This window comes from Arvicanthis niloticus, chromosome 7, assembly GCF_011762505.2.
Source record: "Arvicanthis niloticus isolate mArvNil1 chromosome 7, mArvNil1.pat.X, whole genome shotgun sequence".
NCBI classification, from domain to species: domain Eukaryota; kingdom Metazoa; phylum Chordata; class Mammalia; order Rodentia; family Muridae; genus Arvicanthis; species Arvicanthis niloticus.
Genome location: NC_047664.1, coordinates 31,454,565 through 31,482,362, shown reverse-complemented (window position 1 = coordinate 31,482,362; position 27,798 = coordinate 31,454,565). Strand labels below are relative to the sequence as shown.

At 39.3% G+C, this 27,798-nt stretch overlaps 1 protein-coding gene across 2 annotated transcripts in view; it reads left to right on the top strand.

Moving 5' to 3' along the window:
• Positions 1-14,860, top strand: part of Abca13 (ATP binding cassette subfamily A member 13) — a 439,574-nt gene extending 424,714 nt beyond the window's left edge. For both annotated transcript variants that reach the window (XM_076938134.1, XM_034509530.2), the window contains 3 exons: positions 9,873-9,978; positions 11,988-12,125; positions 13,273-14,860. In XM_076938134.1, the coding sequence (XP_076794249.1) occupies positions 9,873-9,978; positions 11,988-12,125; positions 13,273-13,371 (343 nt within the window). In that variant the 3' untranslated portion in view covers positions 13,372-14,860. The remainder of the gene's footprint in view (positions 1-9,872; positions 9,979-11,987; positions 12,126-13,272) is intronic.
• Positions 14,861-27,798: the final 12,938 nt, after the last annotated feature.

The window sequence follows — 27,798 nt, the reverse complement described above, 5'->3', positions numbered from 1 at the left end:
AATGGGTCTCAGACTACTCAGAATGTTGTGCTAGAAATCTGTTCATCTCTATGCTAAACATCTGTCTATACTTGTTTTATATTGGTATCATACTGGTACCCAAAGAGACTTTGCCTACCAAATGATCAGATCAGGTCATTGAGAAATGCAATTTGACCCTTTTTTTTCTAAGTAATATGTTTATAGTATTTTATGTATTAGGAATATATAGTTGTAAAGTTGTGTGACATGCATAAGGCATGGAAACAATTTTTTTTTAAGTAAATGAGACTTTATCCGAGGAATCACACTGGCATAAATATTTGCATGTATAGTAAGGAGTCAGTCACATCTAATAGAAATTTCCATTGCACAAAGTTAGAAGCTGATTTTCTTTGTTCTGCGTAGTTCATCTGTCTTACCTGGTGTGTGGTGGGATCCTGAGTAATGTTGGAAACTTTTACCATCTTCCTAATTCATTCCCACACTTTAGCTACCACTAGCACCTATATTTCCCATTTGGGACTTTGGAATCTGTGACTGGGTTCATGCCAGGATTCCTGTCTGAAGGGCTCTGTATTCCGGGTGGGTGGGTAATCTGCATGACCTGCTCTGATTTCGTGCTTGGATGATGTGCTTTGAGTATGTGCTTTCTGCTGAGAAGCTGGGTCAATTAAGAACTTTGGAGTTTGATAATTTGCTCCTTTTTAAAAAAATATGGGGTGGAAGGATGAAGTAATTGGAAAGCTCTGGGCTTTTTATCTACATGTGTCCTTTTTTTCTGATAATATAGCATCCTTATCTTTGTGCTGAGTTGGAAACTTCCCACCACAAATGAACCAGAGCCTTGTAAAGAGTCTGCCTTATGAGTGCATTTCTTCAACAACAAGGGCAAGGTTACTCTTTAAAGCAATCCCTGTATGCTTAGACAAGTATTCATTTTTCTTATTGCACCATTTTAGAAGTGACTAAAACTGTTTGCATAGGCTTTCATAAGTTATACATGCTATAAAGCAATAAAATCTCTGAAACCAAACTTAACAAGTAGCTTAGGCTGTGCTTTTAAAAACGCCATGTCCTAACCCAAGCTTACAATCACAGAGAAGCCAAATAAAGTACCTAGCCCCCAAACCTACTGAAGAGAATCCCATGCAGGAGATGGCAGTTCCTTGTAGCTTACAACTCTGCACATATGGTAGCTGTGTAGGTATGTATGCTGACGTTGAAGGATCTTCTCAATCATGGCATTTTCTTCTTAGATATGACCTACTAAATGCTCTGGGATTCTCCATGGGCATCACTCATGAAGAAGACAGAAAGTAGATCCCTATAGCTTTTCTGTACGGTGTGTTCCTGATCCTGGTCACAGGCTGTTAGCTAATAGGTTGTGATTGCTTTGATCCTGTTGCCCCTGTGGATATAGCCATGAGAATTGCTTTTGGCTGCTTCTGATGTCTGTTGTGAATCAACTTGATGCAACTTTTAAAATTCCTCATCTTCTCAGAATGCAGAGCACTGACATTTGTGATGAGACAACCAAGGCTTTGGTTCACTTAATTTAAATAACCTGCTGAGTAGTATCTTGATCTAAGGGCCTGTGGTGTCCTACTGTGCATTAGTTACAAAATCTCTGAAGAATGAGGAGACCATGTCAGCTCCTGTTTGGTTGTTTGGTTATTTGTTCTCATATCATTACAAGGTTTTCAAATACTATTAGCCTAGCTGTTAAAATAGTGTTTTAGTAACATATAAATTCTTCTAGCATCAAATGTTGCTAAAATAGACACCATGATGTCAGAATTTCAACTTTATGCATAATCATTGTGTTACATACAAACGTTATGCCTTAAAGTGAAAAAAAAGAATTTTTCTTGTTAATATCATAATATTGTCAACTCTAAAGGTATCTTTTATCTATCAAGATTCTGAGGTGTCTCTAAAATGAATAAAATTGGTCAGAGACTATCATTAGCACAAAACACAAGATACCAGATAGGGCAGAATCTTTTGTCACCTTACCATCCAAAAGTAAAATGACCAAAGTGGTCCTGTGGTGGACAAAAACTGCATTATACTTAAGAGATGAGGTGACTTTCTTTTCTGTCCTGTTAACTTGGCTTGACATCATGTTTTTAAATGATCTTCATTTCTTGCTTTAAAAAAGAAAAAGAAAAAAAAAGGAATTGTATTTTGCTGTTTAATCAAGAAGGAGCTATTGTTTCCCTTACATGATACTAAATCAAAACAAGGAATTTTCTGCATTCTGTGCTTTATCAAATACTGAGGTACAAGCAAGGATGTTATGGACACTGACAAGGAAGCCTGTGGTTCTTTCTTGCACCTGGCAAGACATCCTTGTTCTGAGTCCAGGGTAAATTTTGTTGTACCTAAGCACTAAGATATCAGACTACATGGGTACAGGAAGAGAGCCCTGCTGAAAGCAGCATGAAGAGAATTCTGGGGTAATGAGTCAGTTGAAGGCAGCAGCTTTTGGGGAACCTACAGGCATCAGATATATTTAGTTCTTTTGTTTGCTGTACTAGAGATCACACCAAATACCTGTCCATACTAGGCAAATGCTTTAGTGCTGAGATACACCCTTAGCCCAAGTTTGAATTTTACAATGTTTTTCAAAATATTTTTACAAAAATATTTTATTGAAAATTATTGAAAAATGTCTGCATTAGGTTTTTTCTTTTTTATTCCATACAAAGTGTTTTGGTCATAGTCACCTTCTACCCCCACTCTTCCCAGATCCACTCCATGTTTCCCGCCTATCCAACTTTTTGCCTTTTTCCTTTTTTGATTTTTAACCAATCAAGACCCAATTTGTGCTGCTCAATATTTTTGGGTGTGTGGTCTTTTACTGAAGCAAGGTTGGCTTACCACATGCCTAGAGAAAGCCTGCTGTCTCCCAGAGGCTAAGAATTGACAATCATTCCATGGCTAGGCATGAAAGTTTGTATCCAACTTTCATCTTCATGCAGGATTTGTCCTGGTTTGATGCTAAACTTTGTGCCTTATGTTATAATCACTGTGGGTTCCTAAGTGTAGCTGTCTCACTGTGTCCAAAGACACAATTTTCTTGTAGCCATGCACTGATGCTACTTCTTACATTCTTTATCAGCTTCTTCATCTTCCATGGTTGCTGAGTCTTAAGTAAGTGAGAATAGAATATATGTTCTATTTTGGGCTGAACGTTCCACAGTTCTCTGCACTGTGGGCAGTCGTGGGTCTCCATATTAACCATCATCTACTGCAAATAGGAATGTCTATGATGAGGACTGAGAAGTGTATTGATGTATGGGTACAATGATAAATTATTAGGAGTTGGTTTAGTTCTATCTGCATTTAGTAGATCAGTAGTAGTAGTGCCCCCTCCCCAGTCCTCTGACATGTCTAGCTATAGATTCTTGGCCCTGTAATGGTGCCAATTATGGGCTTCATCCTGTGGAATACATCTTAAATCCAATCACAAAGTGATTGTTTATTCCTTTGATGCTTAATTTTTAAGTCAAAACCTTTCCATTTTGAAACTAATATGGTCTCCTGAGCTTAGTAACTATGATTCTGTTGATATTTCCTTGTTGGTATTGTTAGCCCAAATGCTGAGTTAGAGATCAATGCCTAGTAGAATAACCAAAAAGTATTGCACCTTAAATTGGTAATATCTCCTATCAGCTTATAGTTTAAATGCTTACTTCTCAGTTGAAGGTGCTAATGCAGGTGCTGTGAAGTCTTTAGTTGGTAGGGCCTGCCTGACAGAAGTGGACTACTCAGGGTAGGGCTCCATTGCTTTTGGCTGTCCCCTGGTTCTGTGCTCTGCTTTTTGGCCTGGTGTAATATGAATAGCACTGGATCCTGCAACCAGCAATTGCTCTGCCAGGCCTGTTCTGCACTGATGAAATGAGACTCTCTGAAACTGAACTAAAATAAATTATCCATCCCTTATGTTGTACCTGCCAGGTACTGTGGTGACCATCTTTTAGGTGCTAAGAAGAATTGTCTTTGAGAGGTCTGCTAATGTGACTCAAGCTTTCTTTTATTGAGAAGCCTTGTTACCTACCCATCTGATCTTGTCTTTATGTTCAGAAGTTTATTATTGAGGCTCTTCTCAAAGACAATCACTCTCTTAGTAGGTACGCTCTGCCATCTGGAAACTACTATTTTGTTTTGTTTCATTATTATTTGATAACTGTCAGGGGTTCTTTTATATTAAAGTCTTGAATATATAACCCTCATGATCATCCTTATTTGCATATGTGACTATTGGGAAATTTTCCAAGCTCAACTCAAGGAAAGTTGAATAACAAAGGCACTTAAGATGAAAAGGTGTGCTTGTGGTGTGAGACCTAGTTTGTCCCAGCACTGCAGGAAGTAAGATGAGTAAGAACAGGAATGACCTCAGAACTGTACTTCTATGAAGAAAACACTCCATCTGTGGGCAATGGTGCACAGGTGGCTGTGAAGAATAAAATGATCGTACTGTTGTCACAGTGGTCATTTAAAGAACGGAGGAGTGCTAGTCATTAGAAGACACCCTGCTGTAAGCTGGGATTTTCAGTTGAACTTATGAATATTGAAACTGTGAGACTTTCTTTCCCTTTGAACTATATGAGCTAAACAAGTTCTTTAGCACCAAATGAGATTGCATACCATGTTTGTGTTACAGAGCTAAAGATGGTGATATATAAAATCCTGAGGGATTAAATGGTGCATGTGCTTGTACCACACTTAGGACATCCAGACAGAACTATCCTCTGGCCTCTCTACTGGTTCCTTTTCTCTCTGAATAAAGACTGTCTTGGCTACTTTTCTATTGCTGCTAAGAGACACCATGGCCAAGCAACTTACAAAAGACAACATTTAATTTGTGGGATTGCTTACAGTATCAAAGGATGAGACAATGACCGTCATGACAGGGTTTGGTAAGGTAGGGAGGCATGATGCTGGAGGAGTAGCTGAGAGCCTACATTCAATCTGCACACAGGAGGGAGAGAAGGGAGACACTGGGCTGACCATGGACTTTTGAAACTAAGTGACACACCTGCTCTAACAAGGCCACATCTCATAATCCTTCCCCAAAATAGTCCACAAACTAGGGATCAAACATTCAAATACATGAGCCTATGAGGGTCATTCTCACCCACACTACCACAAAGAGTCACATAATGACTAGGATAATGATGAGGGACTTTCGATGCAGATATACCAGCCTCATACCACAGAGCCACGTATATATTTGTTACCTACCCAAAATTCAGTCATCTTTCCTTAGAATCACACTTTACTCTGTCTTCCATGGTCAGCAAAGAAGCTACTGAAGGGAGATGACTAGAAACTGCCATATTGCACAGACACCAAACCATGAAAGAGGAGGATATAGTATAGTGAGACAAGAAAGTTATAAATAAGGTGACTTGGTCAGAATCTATTCTCTTGTATCCCCTGGGAGGGAATACTCTTATACAGATGGGAGCTCATATAAGAACTTAGGGTTATGGTGCCCTATGCTTTCTGTGCTTTTATTATATCATGAATAGAAAAACACCATTTAAAAAATTTTAAAGATATTTTATACTACAATTATTTTATTGGGAAGAATATATCAATGGATGTATGTGTGTGTTTGTGAGTGTGTGATGTGTGTGTGTTTATATGCCTTATGAATCAGATGATGGACTTTAATTTCATATAAAGAGACATCTAAAACAAATTTTAAATACTTATTACTTTAACTCAAATATTAGTTTCTATATCTAGAAGTTTTATGCCTGTAATCTTTAGTAGGTATATTTAAAAGCCAGAATGGCAATGCATTTGCAGAAATTAGCACAATAGAATGCTTCTTTGTATTTTAGAAACCTTTTTTTTTTTTATAATTACAATGGTGTTATGAACTCTTTTAGTGTTCAGCAGTGGGTGAAGAATAACTAACTGTCATAGAACTTTCAAGTAATATCCTAGTATTTCATTTGCACTTGTTATAAACATGCTTGCACAGGTGATATTCTACTGAGTCTATAATTTTCCATTTTATAGTTCATGTAATTATGAGCATTTTCTCATTTAAAATACTTTGTGGATATATATTTTAATGGTTGAGAATAATATCAACATATTTCCATGGACCATTTAATTTTAATTTGAGGTAAAATATTTTTCAAATGGAGTCTGGAGCTAAGAAGTGTAAAAGTTCAGGGCTTCAGCTCTGCCTTGTGGGGTCATTTCAGTCAGTACCTGCTCACTCACTGTGCTCTTTAGTGTCTGGGCTTGAGACTCCTCTGTGCTCCTGTGCTTCTCACGCTTCTGTTTTAATATTTTTACATATATTACAATTAATAAGCAATGTATCAAAAATATTTTTACACATAACTGCCTGCAGACATTGCTGCTCCCTTCTTTATGTGATGGCTGCTAAACAAATGGCAGTGCATACTGGACAATCCTGAAGTGTTGGGTTAATAAGTGTGTACCTCAACACTGGTTCACTGTCTGTGCTGAAACCTTTCAGTCTTTGAAAATTAATGGTAATCAAATAAATTCTCCAGGGAATTTAGATCCATGGCTCACTGAGGCAGAGATGAGAAAGTAAACCTAAGTCAAATACCTAATTAGATATGTCATAAGTTAATTTAATGATTTTCAAAGATTTTTCTTAATTGTTAAATATACATCCTTTCATGACTTTATGCATTGCTGAGTAATCTAGACAAAGCCACGGTTATTACCTTCCTATGAAAGGGATATTTTCTCTCAAATTTTTTTTCTTAAGAATTAAATTTTTTTCTGTTTTTCTCTAGCAAAGGTAGAATATGTTACTTCAAATGAAATGTAGCATTGAAAGAATTTAAAATATTAATATGCTTATAGAGAATTTATTAGACAATTTTTGAAATTTAGCATGAACTTTTCAAAATACATTAAAATATACTATTAAAGGCTACAAACAAAATAAACCTTGAAAGGCTAGAAACTGTATTAGTGATGATAGTGGCCATGAAGTCTCCTTTCGCTTCACCACTCCCACCAGCATACAATCTGTGTTTGCACTGTCTTGTCTGCATTCATAGAACTTTCCCAAATAAATTGTGAGCTTCTCAATATCAAATAGAATAATGTTTCATTCTGGTGAAATCCAGCATAGAGCTGAAATTACACTCTTTATTTATTTACTTATTTACATAGTGCCAAAAGCAGTTCCAAATGACTCACAAAGAAGAATTAATCTGTCCTCCAATAACCTTATTAGGCAGAGTCTCTTCTTAGTCCCATCTCTAGATGTGACAGCTGAGCTTGGAAGACATACCCAGCTTTTTAAGGTCATGCATTTTGTGGGAGGAATGCAGGCTGTTAGGATCCAGCATCTTTGTCACAAATTCTTCATAAATGGTAACAGAATATCTAAAAACATATTGTCACTCAGCATACCCCTCCTAGGAGTCAATGCTGTGCCCAGTCATAGCTGGCAGCCTATTTCATGGAGAAGCTTCAAAGTTGCAGTGACCCATCTTTTGACCTTGGGAAGTCCCTTCGAGCATTCGTGCTTATAACTTTCTTGCTTAAAGAACTGAAATATCCACTCAGTTGGCAGTCTATGTGTGCAAATCAGCAGCTCAGTCTCTTTCTCCCACTTCTATGGAGCAGAATAGCCATTGATATAAATCCTCTGTAAAGATCTCATGTATTAGCATACAATTTCTAGAGCTGGCTGAATAGGAGTGTTACAGAATTCATCTTTATATGGGTTCATGTGTGTTTACCAATGCTCCTTGGCATCTCAGCCATGTGTAAACTAGAAGACATCAGTCATAAGGGATGGGGACTTTGATCCATAGTAGTAGAAGGGGTTTCAGATACAAAGTTTACCACTTACTACAGAGCTCTCTGATAGGTGGAAAACTCAAACCCCAAGGTTAAGGAACAGATTGCTGTCAATGCAGCACTAACAGCCACTAAAGAAACAAAAGTCTATATAAATGTTCCATTACTGGCAGTCAAAGCCTCAAGCATATGACAAGGACAGAACAGCAACACAGTACCCTCCAAAGACCATCATAGCCACCAGAATTGATGATAGCTTTTAATAAAATTTTTTATATGTTACATGTAGTTAGAAATCCAGATATTAAAGTCCTAGATAATTCTCAACAAATTTGGCCATTTTCAGGCTTCAGCGTGCTTTCAACATGGAATTCAGAATTCCATAGAAGAAGACACCAAGAATTCAGAGCTTGATTCTTAGCTCCAACAGGGTATGGCCTCCTGAAGCTGCTGCCACAAGATTCCTGGAGATCTAAAAGGACTTCCTAGTTCCCCATAACTGGGTCTTCTGCTTCAGGAGCAGCCTCCCATTGATTTTTGACAGAGAAAATTATTCCTGTAATAATGACCACTGAGGCAAGATATACTCAGAGGTGCAAATAATGGCATGAATGTTATAGGACCAACCAACTACTTTTTTGTAAAATCCCCTCCACAAAACAAAACAAAACAAAACAAAACAAAACAAAACAAAACAAACAAACAAAAAAAACATGGCCCTGGTACTATACTTTAAGGAACTATGACTAGGAAAGCTGTCTCTGGGGGCAACCAATGACTAGTATATTTCTAAATGGCTTGGTACCAAACTACTTTCTAAGTAGGTCTCTCTCTACCAATGGATTAGTGTCTCTCAGAACTCATAAGAGAAAACTCTTTGTGCAGTGAGCAGTGGCTAATGAAGAAACACACAACTTCCTAAAGTGCCAAGAATATGTATCCGTATAGTGTTCAGCCACAAATGGGTATCTGTATCATCAACCTACCCAAAGCATGGAAACCATCATAAAAGGGAAGAAAGACTGGAGCATCTTCTGAATAGGACTAGACCACTGTAGCCATGACCTCACAGCACCTGTTATTGCGTTCACAAGACTTTATAGCAAGGCCAATCCAGTTAACATGTTATCATGGACAGGAAACGAGTGTTTGAGCATCTACCCTAAATGAAGATCTATGGACAAATGATGGATTCTGGAGAAGAAAGTCAATTTTCTTTTAGACCAAACACTAGCGTCTGGCTGCACACCCAGGACTATATTGGCCAACATAAATTGGATTCAATGCATTATTAGGAATGTGAAGAAGCTGGTGTGGGTAGGAACGTGGGAGGAATTGAGCAGAGTTATGGGAGTTAATATGATCAAAATACAGGGAAGGAAATTCTCTGAGACTTAAAAATAGTTATTAAAAACACAAAGGTTTTGAAAGCCTACTACCTTCTTGAAGATTACTGTGTGAGATTAGTGTGATTCTGCACTTAGTGATGCTGCTGAGATAACAATGAAGCAATCTACGCTGCAGTGCTAGGTACAGTATCTCTAAGGATATAGGCTTCTGGGGCCATTAAGAGATTCTCCAGTCACTGAGGCTGACTTAAACCTGGAAAATGTTTTTACACAATAGACAGACAAGCCCTCCAGTCACTTACGTATTCCTTCCCATCTTTTCCCAGTCACATTTAAATCACTACAGTTCTTGAAGCAACAAACCTGGAAATGTGCTTTCCAGGTTAGTCTCCAGGGCAACCTCTGGCTTCCTCTAACTCAGCACTCCACATTTACAACTTGCATTTTCACCTGAGCTCTTTTATGAACTATGTACCGGTTTCTGGATTTGCTGATTTGTTTTTAAGTTAAGCCAATGTCCTTGTTAATGTAAATGAGTGACCGTAACTGTGTTAGGGACTTAAAGTTAACTTCTCCATACTATATATTTGAGAATCCAAATACCCCAGTGATTTAAAGGAGTTACTTTCTCTAGATCTATACAAATTACTGTATCACATCCTCACTGTAAGTCAATATATAACACATGTGTAATGCTACCCATATTTTTATTTGACTCAGGTTTGGTGATGGTTACACAGTCAAAGTTTGGCTCCACAAGGAAGGAAGTCAGCCTAGTGCAGTTTCTGACTACTTGAAGCTCCATTTCCCAGGAATCCAGTTTAAGGTAGGTTGTGTGACTTTTTCAGAAAATTCATGAATAGGTATATATTCACCCCAGATAAGGTATTGATGACAAGCTCACAAAAGGATACCACTTGGGGTTAGCTTAGTGAACCAGTGGTGTTATTGGGGTTACTTACAAGAGTGTGAGTTACTCAAAGGCAATGATATCACTGAATAACCAGCTCCAGGAGGAGTGACTACTTCCTCAAACTGCACCCCTGATATTTTATGCACTTCTTGTGAGCATCTCCAGTGGAGAGAGTCCCCTCCCTCCTGTTATTATTTTATAACCTGCAGGGAGGCCTTCATGGAGTTTTATATCTCTCTGTTCCCTGAGCCTCGAAGTTTCCTAAGTTTCTTGTCCTATGAGTTCATCCTTTCTCCAGGAGGGAATGTTTCAAGGGGGATAAAACAGCTAGGCAGAGAGATAATCCTAATGGCCCGTGTTACCATTTTTAACCAAAAGAATATTATACATGTATTAGTCATTTTTTCTTTTATTCCACACTGCCGAAAGACAGAACCTGCTGTATTTTGCCTCTTTAAGAATTATTGGCCATGTTTCCCTATGAAAAAAATCTTGGATTGCAGACATTGCTTGACCACTTTAGTAGATGGCAGGAACGCTTGGTCACTTATGGGACAATTCAGAAGAGACTAATTGCATATGTCTCCCTTCTAAATCCACTCGCAGCTCCATTGTGTAGTTTATTTCATCTGGATGGAGAGCTGCAGAGGTCAGTTTCTTCTAAGTATTTGTTATGGGGTTTGGTAAGCTTGGTAATTTTAATATTATATAAGCTTGAACTTTTTTTTTTCATTTTTCAATGAAAAGAATCATATGATTGGAACCATAATCTGTGAAGCTGATGTGAACAAGTATGGTTCATGGGCCAGTAGCATCTTCAATAGGTGCTATTCTTTAGGTACACAGGCTTGGACCCACTTGATATGAATTGGCCTTTTGACAAGGTAACTAGGTTGTTCTTTTACACAGTGAAGTTTTAGAAGCACTGAATACAGTTATTTCTTTCTAGTTTGTTTGTTTTGCACACTCTTGCTGTGTAGCCTGATCAGCTTGAAGCTCACTAGCCAGCTAAGGATAGGTTTGAATTTAGACCAAATATCCTACTTCCGCCCCTCAAGTGCTAGGCTTACAGGTGTGGGCACCAAATTTGCTATCATTTTTTGAGTTTTTTTTATCATTATTTTATATGCATGGTTATTGTCCCTACGTTAATGTCTGTGTACCAGGTACATGCAGTCCTCCCGTTTCTGGAGGCCAGAAGAGGGCATTGGATCCCATGGAACTGAGTTGTAGACCATTGTGAGCTCTGATATGTGTGCTAGAAATTGAGTCCAGTCTCCTGGAAGAGAAGCCATGCCCGTAACCATGGAGCCATCTCCTCAGCCTGGATTATGTTTCTTTTAGATAACTGTCACTCTTATGTATCATTACTTCTAACAGGTGATAGGCAATAAGTAGCCATTCTTTATTCATTTTAACAAATAACTTGTGAGACACTATCATTTGAATTCCGTTACCACTCTAAATTATTTTCTTGGGACAGCATAAAAACAAGAATCAGAGTGAGTAAATGTCTTAGCAAAAGTTGTTCAGCTAGTAAAGAAGACATCTGAGACCTAAGAATCCTTGCTGCTTGTGATGTTTGGGGAACCCTCAGACATTTACATTATACTGTATTCACCCTCCTTTTTCTGGAGCATCTGTAGACAGTCACTGGTCATTAAAACTTCTCCTAGTGCTTATGACACTGTGAGGCAGAGTGGGGCAAGGCATAGACTGAATCCAAGTGAATGCCACTGGTCTAGTGTGTCTTGGGGTGAACTGTAGCAATAAGCATTCATTAGTGACTCCTAACATTAACCTAGAAACCTTACATTGTGTGGCTGAAAAAGCATATTTGAGTTTATTTTCAACAAAATGTAGTAAAATTAACTTTGTTCAGTAATTTCTAATCTTTATTCCCCATATTTTCTGGCTTTCAGGGACAGCGCCTTAATTTATTCGAATATCACATACAAAAGAATTGGGAGTGTTTAGCTGATTTGTTCCAAGTTCTAGAGAACAGCAAGAATCTCCTTAATATCGAGCATTACTCCATCAGTCAAACCACTCTGGAACAGGTACCCCACCTCAAACAGCACTGCATATTATTATTGTGTATAATTATTTGCATATCATTATATGCATATAGTTATTAGACTTTATTCATCAGACCTTAAAATTAGATTGTTTCTTTAGCACACCATCTCTTTTAGTTAACCTAAGTCAATTTTCCAAAAGTCTAGTATAGAGGGCGAAAGTTAGGATGTCTGTCTCATGTGCTTTGTTCAGTGTACAGAGCTTTAATTTCCTCATGAAGGTCCTGGAAAGCCCATTTGGTTAAACTTCCCCTTTCTAACTATTCCATGCCAAATGATGGATTCGATTCTACAGTAGTAGAATAATAGCTGACTCTGAGGAAAATGAAATATTTACTAAGAATATCTGAAATGTAAATTTATTGAAACTATGAGGTATTGAAATATTAAGATTTTCCAGGTACCTCTTTAGTCCTTATTCTGAGAGCTGACTGTTCAGTGGATTCCTGTGTGTGTGTGTGTGTGTGTGTGTGTGTGTGTGTGTGATGATAAAGGAAAGGGTGACATAAAGGCATGATGTCTTCCTTTCTAAAAATGATTTTATTTGTAATTAAAATATAATTACCTCATTCCTCCTTCCTTTATTTTTCCTCCAACCACTCTCATGTACTTCTTTTTGTTTCCTCTCAAGAACATTATTATCATTACATATGCATATAATATACATATACATATATATAATATATTATATATAAATATATAAATATGTATATATTTATTCATATATATTTATGTCTTCTACTGAGTCCATCAAGTTTTCTTTTTATGTCTATGGTTTTAGAGCTGAACACTTGATAGCCAACATCCAGTTAGGAGTTTCTGGGACAGACTGATTGTGCTTTCTCAGCAGTCATTAATTGCCTGTAGTTCTTCATCTAGGAGTGGGGCCATGTGAGAGTTCCACATTTATGTTGACATGTCAGTTGGGGTTGTCACAATTCAGATCTTCTTTAGGCTACAGTATTGTTGAGATTTCATGAATGTAACTTGCCTGCCACATCTAGAATACACACTCTCATAGAAGACTAGGTTGGCCTTTAGCTCTTTTTTGCCTGTTTGGGCAGTGTCTGCGACAACAATAAGAGTCAATACCAAATGAGTTTGTAACTATTTCATTTTTTTCTTTCAGGTCTTTGTTAATTTTGCCACTGAGCAGCTCCAAACTCCACACTTTCCCGTTGATTTGTCGTCCACTGCTGCTCAACATCTGAGCCACTCATGCATCTAGGCACCAGAGGAGTAAGCCTGTCTTTATGGCAGCTCATCTAAGACCAGACACAGGCACAGCCTAAAAACTGCAAGAAATGCTCTGCCAGTCATCTACTCTCTATTACTCTATGCTTATTAATAACCAACAAACTCGAAGGTCCCTCTCCAGTGTAGACTCTGTGACCTTTTTTTTTTTTTTTCTGATTGCCAAACCAGGTGAGTGACAGATTATCTGTGACAGACACAGCAATGCCCTGACAAGAGTCCTAACTAAGAAGTGCAGGAACGAAGAGGACCACCCTAGGTCACCCAAGCCACACACTGCATCTTCCTTTTTAAATAGACCAAGTTCCTAACAACTTGGAGTAGGAAGCAGTTCAAGAATCATTTCTATTTTTCACATCTTTAAATAAATGCCTGGCAGTTTAAATGCAAACTTTCCCAAAAACTAAGTGACAGTATGATGTGATATAAAGAAATTGCCATATGTGTTCTTGCTTATGCCAATCCATCAGCAAAATTGAAGACATTTGTCATTTATAGCACTCTTAGAATCCCACAGACTAATTTTATGTGGTTATAGAAGGGAATTAAAGTAGGTTGCATTGTTAATTTGGATGACTAATTATTGTTGTCTTAAAATTCTAAGCCAGTTATTTTGAACTGTTGAGGGTTCCATGCTGCTCACCTAGAGCCTTGTGGAAACTCATGTTCTCAGGAGCAGTCCCTAAGGGAGAGAATCTCAAATCCCTGGGTTGTGGTCAAAACTCTAGGTTTAAACATGCATAATTACATGCAACTAAATAGTGCATGTTTACAAATTACAGTGTTGGGAGCCAATGGCCTCAGGCAACGTCTAGACCTAGAAGGATTATACATAGCAAATAGTAACTGAACACTGAGCTTTTACATATTTTTCATAAGTTCTCTAAAAAAAAATCACTCTCAGAATTGCTGCCCTCAATGATAGGGCTCCTTTAGGGCTTATTAAAATAATAAATAACACCTTACAGTTAATGTGTAAAATCAATGTGTCCACTACTGAACAGAATTTCCAGTCAAACACTGCTGAACATTTTTTAACACCGTTTTTCTAAATCTTGATGCTGGGTCACATTAATTTTCTTACAGTTTGGTCTTAGCCAGCATTAGCGTTGGGCAATAATAGCTGTGCTATGCAGAAAGAACTCCATTGTGCCATGTTTTTTCTATACCAGGATTTCTTTAAACCTGTCTTTTCTGGATATCCTTTATATCTGAGATACTTTCATTGTAATGATTAATCAATCATAGGTAACTTTTTATATCACTAGTTCTGATTTTCATGTATCAATCACACAAATTACAGTTTTTTGGTGAAGACATTTCAACTGAGGACTTTATGATTTCCCTTTTCTCCTATTCTGATATATTCCATTCCCTTTCCATTGTTGAATCAATAAATACCAAATTGGGAAACATGAATATATTTATACTGTAGTGAATAAATGAGATGTGTTATAATTTAACCTGGCTCTTGAAAGTCATTGTGTTTGTGCCAGTGTCTTCCTTGCATCTTTATTTGTGTCTTTGGGGATCCAATTTAATTTGGGTAAGGAGGAAATGGAGCAACTCCACATCTTTTACAGTTTGAAAGGTTAAAATTTAATTGAGTTTTGCTCTGCGATGTCCTGCTCTTCGGGGTTCTTTTCTGTCTTTGAAGTGCTGTATTCTTGAAGTTTGTGCTTCAAGGTATGCCTTTGAACAATAAGCAGGAAGAAAAAGAACCCCAACATGCTAAAGTGGCACATCCCAGAAGACTGGACACAAAGGTCAGATCTTATGCTAATGTTGAAAATGCCATTACCTTTAGAAGTCATGTAGATATTTTATGCCTTTGCAGTTAAACACTTGTCTTAAGACTTTTGAGCTGAAGGTCACACAACTGAGACTTTTAAGCAAACTATCTTCTATGGAAATCATCCTGAGTAAAAACTTTATAGGTCAGAGATGATAATTCCAGAAATGTTACCCTTGTTTATTCCTTAGCTTCACTAATCCTATATTAAAGTCCACATACAAAATAACTTTAAGTATTCAGTGAAAGGCACATTAATACTTGATGGCTTAAGGTTGTGGTTTGGTTTGTTTGTTGAATATTAAACTGAAAAGTAACCTAACATGACCATTTGAAAGTATTTCAAAACCACATACATCTATTAGTGTTCATGAGAATATCTTGAGTGCTTCTTAATTACACATTTGCTCACTCAAACCCAGGAGAGGGATAGTTTACATTCTCAAACAATCTTCAAAATGTATCTGTCTTTTTTTTTTGGTACAACTTAGTTTTATACTTCAAAGAGTCAGAGCCCTTTCATGCATTCACAACTTTACACAATCATATGCATTTGTTCCTTTAAATAATATTTACCAAGCCAAATAAACACAAAAACAAAACTCTGTCCATACGCAGATGGAGGAACAGCAAACATGGGGCTGACAGAGGAAGAGATGAAAAAACTGTAACTCCATCCTTGAGTTTTCTAACAAATGGAGATGACAAGGTGATGTTATATAGGCTGAATGCTGCCCTATGTGGGCCACAGAGTGATCCATTCTTGTTGCTTGGGCACAGACTGTGCTGTGTGATGTGTCTTTGAGACGGAGAGAGAAGGAAATGGCATTTAATGTTAAAAGAGAATGAGAGTATACCAATAATATTTAATGGGCAATGGGTGTTGGCCTATGGCTCTGGGAGACTCTAATGGAGTGAGAATGTCTGTCTCTTAAGAACTTTATTACATTCTAAGATGGCTGCTGGAGCTCTGGTTGTTTCAGTAATAAAAGTGTAGGGAGAAAAGGCCTATGGGAAGAGAAGGGAAAGGAGGGAAGGGGAGAGAGATATTGGAATAAGAGCCTCAAAGCACAGCTATTGTAAGAGCCTTGATCAGTCTAGCCAGTCTTCATTATCCAAAAATATTCATTTGCCCATAATCTGCAACGATATTTGGACAGGGCAGTTGTCAGCAGGCTTCTGACCACCCTAAGGTGAAACAAAGCTTCTAATTCTGTCTAAGCTAATTGATATTATAAAGACAACTAACAGTTTCTTCTACAGGAATGCAAACAAGCCTTGCATTGTATCATTTTGTATTGAAGCAGAATAAGTTGGGTTTGTACTTGCTGTGTAGGAGCAAGTTTTGTGATTGTCTAGGTTATATAAATATTTTCAGGATTAAAACTGTGCATTCATATCTACAGAGTAGAAGCCACTTTTGTTTCTAGGCATTCTGGTGAAATTTAGTGTAGTAGATAAGGAGACTATTTTATGGAGATAGAGCTTTTCATTTGGACTAAATAAATAACCCTGTCATTTTCTTGAAGTGAGAATTCCTATGGAGATCTCTCATGGATAAATGACTCCTGTTGGGAAGGGCTTTCAGGAGCTGAATGAAGAAGCATTTTCCTCAATTATTTGCTTTTGTTTGTTTTCACAATAGAGAAACAGTACAGGCATGTTTACTGCAGCACTACCAGTAGTCCCCAGGTCATGAAATCAGTCCAGGTTGGTTGGAACAATTGAATGGAAAAAGAAAATATGGCATATTTGCAAAATGAAATTTCATTTATCCATTAAAAAAAAACAAGAAAACTATGTTATTTGCAGGAAAATGTGTAAAATCTGAGATCACCATATTAAATGGAATAAGCCAACCTCAGGAAGACAGGGGCTAGGTATTCTCTCACTTGTGACTCTAGGTTTTCTACATAAATGTGGAAAAACTCTGCTAATGAAGGTAGATATCTACCATGACTGGATAGACTCGGGGCTCTTGCAATATGGAACACTCCCTTTATTAGCTGGGTTTCTCCTTTCTGACATTTTCAGAGGATTTCTAAGCCCCATTCCTGCCTCTACTTGAGGAATGTCCCATAGCATTAGTTAGATTACATGACCAATTCCCCTTCTCCTGATAGAAATCTGTTCAGCTAGCACCTGAGATTCCTTAAATGCTGTCCCATGCTAATGAGGCATTTCAGGTACCCTAAGCCCTCAGCCAATGATCTTTGTTCATCCTGGATGTTTCTACCCTCAGTCCCCCTATAACTTTATAAGTCTTAAATTAACCTAAGTAAAGTTGATCTTCCTCCTGATAGCTGGTCCTGGTGTGGTCATTGATAGTACATACTCACAGGACTTCTGACACCCCCACTCCATTGCCTCTGCTCTCATTACCTTCGTGGATCCTATTGGTCTATGATCCAATAGAGAGGGGAGACTCACACATAAATATATACAAATATATATATATATACATAAATATGTATACACATATATCCATATGAGAAAACAAAAAGCCTGGGGAGAAGAAGGAGACTAGAAGGCGTGCAGGTCAAGTGGGAGAAAAGGGGAAAGATATGTGAAATAAAATGGCTATACTGTATGATATACTTGAAAGAATCAGACCCAGCACTGTGTGCAATTCATGTATGCCTAAAAGACACGTATTGTCATTCTAAGTTGGCTTTTCTGACTTTAATTTTTCATGTATAGGGCCATTGGAAGGAAAATGTGATCCATCTAAAAAGAACTTGGCAAAAATTCATTGCTTAAATCGTGTCTAGAAACCTGACCAGCAAATCCTATTCTAAAATGGAACTAGTGCTCTTTGTTCTCTGGAAACTGGAGTCTCACAGTTGTTCTGCCTCATGATCTCTAGTTCCTTGCTTTCTGCTTCATCCTTCACCCGCTCTACCCTGGATGCACCTCTCTTTGTGCCTCCAACATTGACTTGTTGATCAATGATCAACAGTGACAACTCCTTTCCCCTAAGTCCAGTCAGCCCCTGATCACTCCCGTGTGCTCTGTTGATTGTACTGCTGATCCTTGTATCCATGATTCTATACTTTCCTGACTTGTTTGCATTCTTGCACTTCATTTTTAAGCACTTGCTTTCCAGACAGTGAACTGGTCAGACTTTGCAACCTCATTTCTTACAGAGCTCTGTTCCTGGAGTATTTGGTTTTGCTTTACTACCAATGGTCTTTGACGTCTCTGCCACCAACCAGCTGATGACTCATGGCTCATTCTTCCCATAGCAGCCCTTGGTGCTAAGCTGCAGACGGGACTCAGCACCCATCTGGCTGTCTAATCATGTCTCATCAAAGCCATTCATCACCTTTATGAAGCATGCCAGGGGGGCACAGCCACCTACCTTCTGGAAGCAGGAGCTGTACTTGCAGGGTTCCTTAACATCTGCTGCTTCCCCTGTTTTGGAGAACCCATTATGTATAGAGTCCTGGAGATTGTCTGTGGCATATCCTGCTGGTGTTCCTTTTTCTCTCTGTCTTTCACAATCATAGCAAAAGTTTCCATTACTTCTGCCTCACACTGGAGCTGTTCCACACAGTACTAGAATCTTATCTACTTTCTCATAATCAGATTGTCCCTCCTTTTGTCTCATGTGACGTTGTCCTTTCTTTCTTCTTCACAATGAACACTAGATTTCCACTTTTGATAAAATCTCAATGCCTTACCATTATGTTTTTGAAATAAAGATTTTTAACCTTAAAGTATCCGATTTACTCCCTCTCTTCAGCTCTTTGAGCTCTGGGATTCCACTGTGCTTAGATAAACCCAGACGCAGAATGTGTATGCCCCTGTGACTCTCTGTGCTGTGCCTTTTCTCCTCTCCCTCTCACTGACCAAATTAAATTCTCACTATTGCTTAGCTTGAATGTTCTTGAAAGCTCCATTTACTGAAGGGTTAGATCCTAGTCTTAGGTATCAGGAAGCCACAGAAACTTTAAAAAGTGGGATGTACTGAGATGTCTTCAGGCCATCATGCTGTGCTCCAGAAAGGTGCTGAGAAACTCCATGACCATCTGCTCACTCCATCTCTCCTGTTTCCCAGCTATGAGATGAGTAATTTTCTCTACTGTCTGCTTCAACCTGATGCTCCCACAGGCTCATAGCAACAGGGCATCCAATTATGACTGAAACATCTAAAAGCCTAAACCAGCCTGTACCTTTTCTCTTTATAAATTGGCTATCTCAGGGTTTGTTATAATAGAAGAAAGCTGTCTAGCTTGCTTCTCAAGTTCATATGTCAGTCTAAGATTTACCATTCTGGGGCATGCTCTTTAAAAGTGTTCATGGTTCATTGTACAAATTAATTTCTCCTATTTCACTGCGGTACCCTCTTTAGCAAGATCACACTTATGAAAATATCAGTATATATTTTTAGTGTTTTTAAATTTTGTTTGAAAAGTTTTAAAAATATGTGTCTCCTCAACTCAGTTGCAAGTTTTATTTGGCCAATGACAATGTTCTCTCTCTCTCTCTCTCTCTCTCTCTCTCTCTCTCTCTCTCTCTCTCTCTCTCTGTGTGTGTATTGTGTATTGGTGTATTGTGTATTTCCCTTTTTGGTTTTACTTCTGATGATTATCACTGCCTAAGTGATTACTAGATATTTGTAGAAATGGTGGATGGTGAGTGACTATTGATTTTCTTCTTAAAGTAAGCCATGTTTCTTATGTCTTCCGTGGTCATTTCTACCAAGGAGGCTGAATAAGCAGCATAAAGCAGCAATTAAGATGTCCAGAAGAAGCAAGATAAAGTGCAATATAAAAGGTGCCAACTGATCTGATGTGCGGACTAGTTACAGAAAGCAGCACCATGCTAACAGAGACTTGGTCCTGGAAGTGCACAGGAGGGTGAAGTTCAGTTTTTTAGTATCTTCAGATAAGTTTCTTGGTCTAAAGATTGACTTGGAGGTGAGCAACAACCATGAATGGCGGTGGGGAGGTCAAATGATTGCTAGGTGCCATTCTGCTTGCCCTCTAGACCTTAGGAGCAGACAGAGAGGGTCTAAAGCAGGGCCTAGCTAATGTCTGTATCTGAGTAGATCGCTTGGACTGTCATCACCTTCATCATCTCCTGTTTGTTGAGACATGGGTCTCTGATTGGAATTTTACATACCAGCATCGGCTCTTCTTTTGCCCTCCATGAGTGCCAGACTGGCTTTTTTCAGCCCACCTCAATCACAACAGGCCCCTGTATCAGTCATTGGGGATGTCAGTGCATATGTATCCATGAGCTGCTTGCAAAATACCCTCAGCTCCACTGCCCAGCACCTCCATCTCCATGGAGGCCAGCAAATTACGACCTCAGATGATTTGCTGTAGCACTGTATGTTTTCTATGTCCATGAACATTCTTCTTTTGCCTCCTGGGAGCTGTTTTACAGGAGAAAAATGCTTTTTCCTTTTTTAATTCTTTGACCTTTTCCCTGGCACAACAGAAGCGTGTCTTCCTCCGGGTGCCTCCTTTATATCTCAATCTTTATATGTACTTTTGTTCTTAAAAATGCATTAGTTTTCCTATTTCTTTCTTTGTATATGATGGAGTTAAGAGAATAATTCTAGAACCAAATGCATTGTTGTGCTCACAGAGCACAGTACTGACTTGAGTGTGAGTGTTCATGGAAATATTGCTCAGAGAACACATGAGAACAGCGTGGGGGGCGGGGGGGGGGGGACAGGAACTCCAGCAATCGTAGATCCTGCACAATGTTTTAGGACAAAAATAAGATAGAATTTATTCAAAGGAAAAGTCTCCTTAATTTCTCATTAGAGCCTGCCAGTTCTCAACAGTCCCATGCATAATAGCTGCCGCAGGTGCTGATTGATTGTCAGTGTGAGAGGCTCCAGCCCAGGCTGCTGAGAAGCACCGTGATTGTGAAGAACTCCATTTAAAGGCCACAGCTTGTAGACCGGAGCGCCATCCCACAGCATTACAGAAGCCACTTGGGTTGCTACCTTTTTACTTTTCTTGTAAACTACTCATTTCATGCTTCCAGAGTGATATGGTTTTAGATGTGTGAAAAGTGTGTATATTTGTTGGAGTTTATTCAAAGCAAAAGCTGTATGTTTACTATCCATAAGGATAAGAAAATGCCAATAGTTCTGGTCCCAGGAGCCTAAGGGTAGTTAATGGCATCATTAGGACCCGCACTCCTCACACCCAGTCAATTCCCCCTTCCCTCAAGCAAGTCAGTAACAAGATTGTAATAGAAACTTGGCATTTCTGGAGAGGAAATATTTCTCCATCAGAAGTAAACCAAAATACCATTATGGCTGGCAAGATACTAAATATGTGTTCTCTGTGTGACTATAGGCAAAAGCAACAGCCATACATTCGCAAGATGATCTTCACAAAGATACACAGGTTTGTGAGAAAGAAGGACTGAAAACTATATCTGGCCCTTTCTCAGCCCCTCTTCCTAGCCCATCCCAATTCCTTTGAGATTCGACATAGACCCAAAAGCTATTTCCTTTCACAGTCCCCACAGCCTCCATACTTGTCTGGGACACATGTAGGCTACCTGCATCTTTCTTTCTCTTTTTCACTCTTGATTCCCCAGGGTCCAGATGTTGTCTTTGGGAGACAGTGTAGTGACAGAAATCAGATCAAGCCTCTGGAACGGAGTTCAGAAGAGGGGAGATCAAAGACACTTGAACCCCAGCAACATGCAAGAGGATCCCCCCTCAGAGATCTCGTCACCATGACACAGCCTATCTGACTATTAGCTCATGTCTGTGGAGGATGACACCCACCCTGAAAGAACATTATGACATTATGACAACCAAAGGGACAGGCAGAACCTTGTCCAGAGGGATGTAACTATTACAACCCACCTTGTTTCTGGACTTTCTTCCTTCTCTCTAAGTTGTTTTACTATGAAGTGAAAGAGAAAAGCAAGTCTACAAGCCTTGCAGGTAGCTGACTGACATAAATGTTCTATTTGTCACCTGCCAAAGGGGTGGGTCTATGTCTTGGTAGTCTTTCTCTTTTCTGACTTGAGTCCTGCTCTGTGTTCTATCAACAGCCATGCAAAACCCTATTCCACAGCCATACACTACAGTAAGCCCTCCTTAAAGTGATATTTCCATATATCCAAATACCAATCCATATGTCTTCTTGAGTGCCTGCAGGCTGTGATGCTCTTCAGGCCAAAATTGACTTTGGAAACTTTCTTCTCAAACCTTGATCTCTTCTGAGAATCACATTACCTTTGCTAGGTCACAGTACAATCCAGTGATGTCACAAGCATCATCTCTGACACATGTTTATCTTACTTTTCATAACCAGCTCATTTAAAACAATGATTTTAGGTGCATGTGTGGATGTGCAGCGTGCATGCCATAGGGAATGGGGAAGCTACTGAACAACTTTGTATAATTAACTGTCTTCTTCCATAGGTTCTCAAAATCAATTTAAGTTGTCAGGTGTGCACAGCAATCACATTTATCTGTGGAGCCATTTTGCCAGCTCACATCTAGAGCATTTTGAAGTTCTGTCCTATTTGCCTGTTTTTTTCTCATGTCTTTGTTTGTGGCACACATTTGGATCCAAATAGCCTAGATTTTTTTATCTAGCTAATGCTCCATGGCTTCTTATATACTTGGGTAGACAAGCTAGTGACTCCCTCAATCCCTGACTCTGTGAACATGCCACTTAACATGGCAAAAGGGCACTTGGAAGACATGATTAAGTCAATCAGCCTGACATGGAAGGATATCCCACATTATCTAGGTACATGAAACCATCATCACAGTCTTTATAAAAGAAAGAGCAAAGACTGGAGGGTGGGAACAGAAGTTAGATGAGGTTACTTTGGAATATTTGGTGGGGGTGGGGTAAGGAGTGCTGGTATCTACAGAAGATGGAGGGGACATCTGTGCTGTGCTTGTCCAGGGTCTAAAAAAGGGGTCAGAGCCTCAATAAGATTTTGATTCAAGCCAAGGAAAACCTTAATTTTAGGCTTTTAAGTTGGAGCCTGGAGAGTGCATCTTAACTTGCAACCGCAGAGAAACGAAACCAGAGCCCTGTTTTTTTGCTCTTACAATATGTTTGTGAACGTCAGTTTAATGCCATTTCTAAAACTCAAATCAGATTGTATTACTTCTCATAGCCCCTTGTACCTAGGAGAGAGGCAGGTGTAATTCATCTGGAAGCTAAGTCATAGACACCTTCCTTGCCAGGTCCTTAAGCAAGCAGTGAGGGCTTCTCTCTCACCATGACACTTCTGCCTGCTGCTAAAGTGGTAAGACCTGCCTGGTCCCTGAGATCATGCCTCCTCAGGGCAACTCCTCCTCCAGGGCACTGCTCTTGTTCCTGTGCCTGCTGCTCCAAAATCTTGGAGCCCAGCAAGATGATGGATGTGGACACGTACAGGAAAGTCGGGGGATCAGATGAGCCAGGATTATCCTCTGGAGCAGCAGCTGATAAGCAATGACTCACAACCTCAGTGCATTTCTTATGTGCAGCACAGGAGGAGGAGTTAGCTGGTCTCCTAAGAGGTGTCTGTAGGGTACCAGTTTCAGGCTGTAATCATTCAGGAGAAGGAAACTGAAGTTGTTAATTTTTACACGCACTAGTCAATTGTTCCTGAACACTTGGACTTGCATACACGATCAGCATTTGCTCTTGTACCAAAGGAAGGGTTTGCTATCCCTCTGAGCCTCAGGAGCAGGCTTTGACACTTCTATGGGTCTAGGGCATTGGTGTCTTTGATATGAAACAGCCATGTCAAACAGTACTCATTCACTCTGGGCTTCCTGGGATCATCATACATCTTCTCTCCTTGGCACCTTGATCTCCCAGGTCCTGGGTTTCTTCCCACCATAACACATTTTCTCATACCTTGCATTGTCCTCAGAAGATGTAGCCTGCTCCCACTATTGCTTCTCTATACCACTTTCTTAGTTTCACCTATATTCTCTCTTTTTTCCCTTATAACAATTAATGACCATTTTTGTTCTTATTCTTTAATTTACGTCTCTCACATGTCCTGAATTTAAGCGTCTTTCTTCACAGTTTCGGCAATAGTGCTTTTCCTCCTTCCTTTTTTTCTACATGACGATCCTTCCTGACTCTAACACAGAGAATGGCTGGAGGGTGGGGTGATGAACTTGTGCATGGAGCCCAGTGGCACCACCTTAAGACATCTGCACGGCTGCCTGGCTGTGGAGTACATCTTCAGCTTTGTGCCATGTTTAGCTGTTTGAATATAGTTCTATATTTAGAGTCTCTCTATCCATCTGAATAAAAGGTAACCTGCATCATTGTGTCCTAAGTTTAGGAGATGTATCTCTCCCAGAGCTCTCAATTCCAGAGTGTCAAGACATTTAAAGGAACTGAAGCCATTGATCATTGAGGGTTGGAGAGTTGGGTACAGAGCAGAAGGGTGCTAAAGAAAACAAATTTGTTTCTATTTTATTTCATTTATTTATTTTTGTAGTCTCTCTCTCTCTCTCTCTCTCTCTCTCTCTGCATGTCTGTGTGTACATATGCATACATGTATGTGTATCATGTACATTCCTGGTGCCCACAGCAAAAGCTAGAAGAGGGTAGCAGATCCCCTAGAACTTGGGTTATAGATGTTTTTGAGTTACCATATGAGTGCTGGGTATTGAAACCTGGGTTTTCTACCAAGAGCAGCCAGTGCTCTTAAGCACTGAGCCATCTCTCCAGTCCCATGGTGTCCCCGCATTTAGATCTGTAGCTGTGCATTCACGATTCTATGCTTTGAACTTTTGCGTCTCAGGCGAACAAATTGATACAGGAAAATTCAAGGAGAATAAAATGAATTTCTAGCCAAATGGGAATAAGAACTAAGATGAGTTCTTTAATTCACCTTTCCCAGTTCAGTTTGCAAGCAGAATAACAATCCAGAAATGTACAGGAAAGTTTCAAAGCTCACTCCTTTCTTTGAAAATACATTATTTTAAGAAAAGCATGGTGGCACACACCTGCAATACCAGTACTCAGGAGGCCAAAGCAGTGGAATCCAGGTTTGAAGCCAGCCTAGGTTACACAGGGAGAAATTGTCTCCCAAAACAAGGTGTATTTTAAATGTTTCTTCCCTGAAAACATCCTTGTCTTTTCTATGTGACAAGGATGTGAGAGATCACTTTCTTATACAATACTCCCAGTGATCAGGCCTCTTATAAAATCTCCTTCATTCAGAGAGGCTGAACCACAAACAACTACGCAGCCTAATTTGTAAATATTACCTTGGGCAGAGGAGAGTCAGGCTGGAAGCTGAGCATCTACTCATAACACTCCTTCAGAAAGAAGGCTTTCCACAGAGGTAAGGCAATGCTGGGTGGGGCACACGTTAAGAACTCTACTTGCCTGACCTTATGCAGTCTCAATGCAAGAGAAGCCTTTAGAAGGAGCTGACTGTCTAGCAGAGTGGTCAGAAGGAGGAGCTGGGCTTGGTTTTGCCTGCGGAAGAGAGAAGGTTGTGGATTATGAATATTGACTAACCTCTGACCTGAATTTTTGTAGAAAAATACTGCAGGTGGATGTTCACTCAGACTATTGTTGAATCTCTACACAAATGCTCTTCTAATTTAGTGGGTTATGATGTGAACAAAACAATGAGTTAGGAAGGCCTACCCCCAAACCTGCTAAGTAGCAGCCACACTTAATACCTGGTGTGAATGCAGAGCCAAAGATGGGGCTGCTGTCCAGTGGCTCATGATCAGAAGAATCAAATTAGGGATCTGAGCATGTGGCTCAACACTAAGCAATGAAACCTAACGGTTAGCAACTTTTATTAGCATCAGGGGGCAATGCAAAGATTTTTCTTCCACTCTATGAATGGGATTTGGAAGAATCAAAAGAGTCACCTGTTTCTGGATAAATCCCTGTGAGAGACAACAGAATAGAACCACAGCTGGACAACCTAGTTTGGCTTTATACTCTGAGAGATCAACTCAGCTCACTTTGGAATCCTGGTATGCTTTCCTGTTCTCTGAATGTTGTCCTTGGCAAAGATGTTTTTATATAAAACACTTAGTTTGGTGATGGTAGAAATTACTGAATAAATATCAAAAGCCAATAAATTAGGGTAGTTGTAGTTCATACAAATCAAATGATTGTACCCACCTGGAGTGGATGTCTGCAGCTCAGAAAACAGCTTGAATGAGCACTGTGGCCTATGGGTAAGAATCATAGATTTTAAATGCTGGCTGGAAGGCCAAGCCTCCTGTTGGAATCTTAAAATCATGGAAGATTGGGTTAGGAGTTTCTGGAGGATGAGGATCCCAGGAGAAACTTAGTGAACTCTACTTCAATATAAAACAAAACACAAAAACCAAACCATCAAAAAATGCTGGGGGACTAGAACTTACAGGTAGTACTACATACTCGGGATTTTATCACCATGGTGGGGATGAGGAGAGAGAGAGAGAGAGAGAGAGAGAGAGAGAGAGAGAGAGAGAGAGAGAGGAGAAAGAAAGAGAGGGGGGCAGAGAGAGAGAGAGAGAGAGAGAGACAGAGACAGAGACAGAGACAGAGACAGAGAGGGAGAGAGGGAGAGAGGCAGAAAGAGGAACAGAAAGACAGAAACAGAGATGGGACACACAGAGAGACTGAGAGATAGAGAGACAGACACAGAAAGAGGGGCAGAGAGACAGAGAAACAGGTAGAGATAAAGACAGAGGGATACAGAGACAGAGAGAGCCAGGGAGAGCGTCACAAAGAGAGATAGACATGGAGAGACAAACAGAATGAGAAATAGAGAAAAGCAGAAGCAGACTGGAAGCAGGTTGGCTAATGGAGGCTTTACTGTGTTTCTGTTTAGGTAATTTAAGTCAATAAAATAATAAAATTCATTTAATATTAATTGCATATTGAAATTTGGTTGCAAAGTTATGTTCTTATTAACAATATAGCAAAACATTAAAATACAAACAAGCACAGTGCCCAACAATAGTTAATTGTTACTAAGCCAGCAGGGTAGTGGCCTAAGGGCTAGCCATTTCCAACAACCAGGTTGTGAGCCATTAATATTAATTAAGAGATGACGCTATGGTAAGATATTCATTAATATGAACTACCCCTCACAAACTAAGTAAAGAAGTCGTAGTCCAATGTTTACAATATAATTTTATACTGACAAAATTAAAATAAAATCAAGTTGTAATGACAATGTTTAATGCATCTTAATGATTTATGAATAATGAATAATGAGGAAGGGATGATACATGTTCTAGAAACACCCAATGGCCCCACTCGCCCCAAAAGGTGTCCTATTGTTAGCTAACTTGGCAATGTCCTAAAAAGAACATTTCTATTCTAATTCACTTTTTTTTCAGTAATGACACGCTGATTTCTTTACAGTTATAGATAGGTTGCTAAACAGAAGGGAATGGTCTCTGAAGAGCGGACTTTGAGAGACAATTCCAATGGAAGGGTCCTGTGTTGCCCACAGAGGTGAAACTTCCTTCCGCTGACCTTCATCAGGCTCTTTTGCAACTGTATATGTTTGCATAGATTGGAATATATAAATATATTTGTGTTTGTGCGTGAGTACGCATAAGCACGTGTGGAAGTTAGAGACCCATCTTGGATGTTATTTGTCAGAAGCCGTCCACCTTGCTTTTGAGGC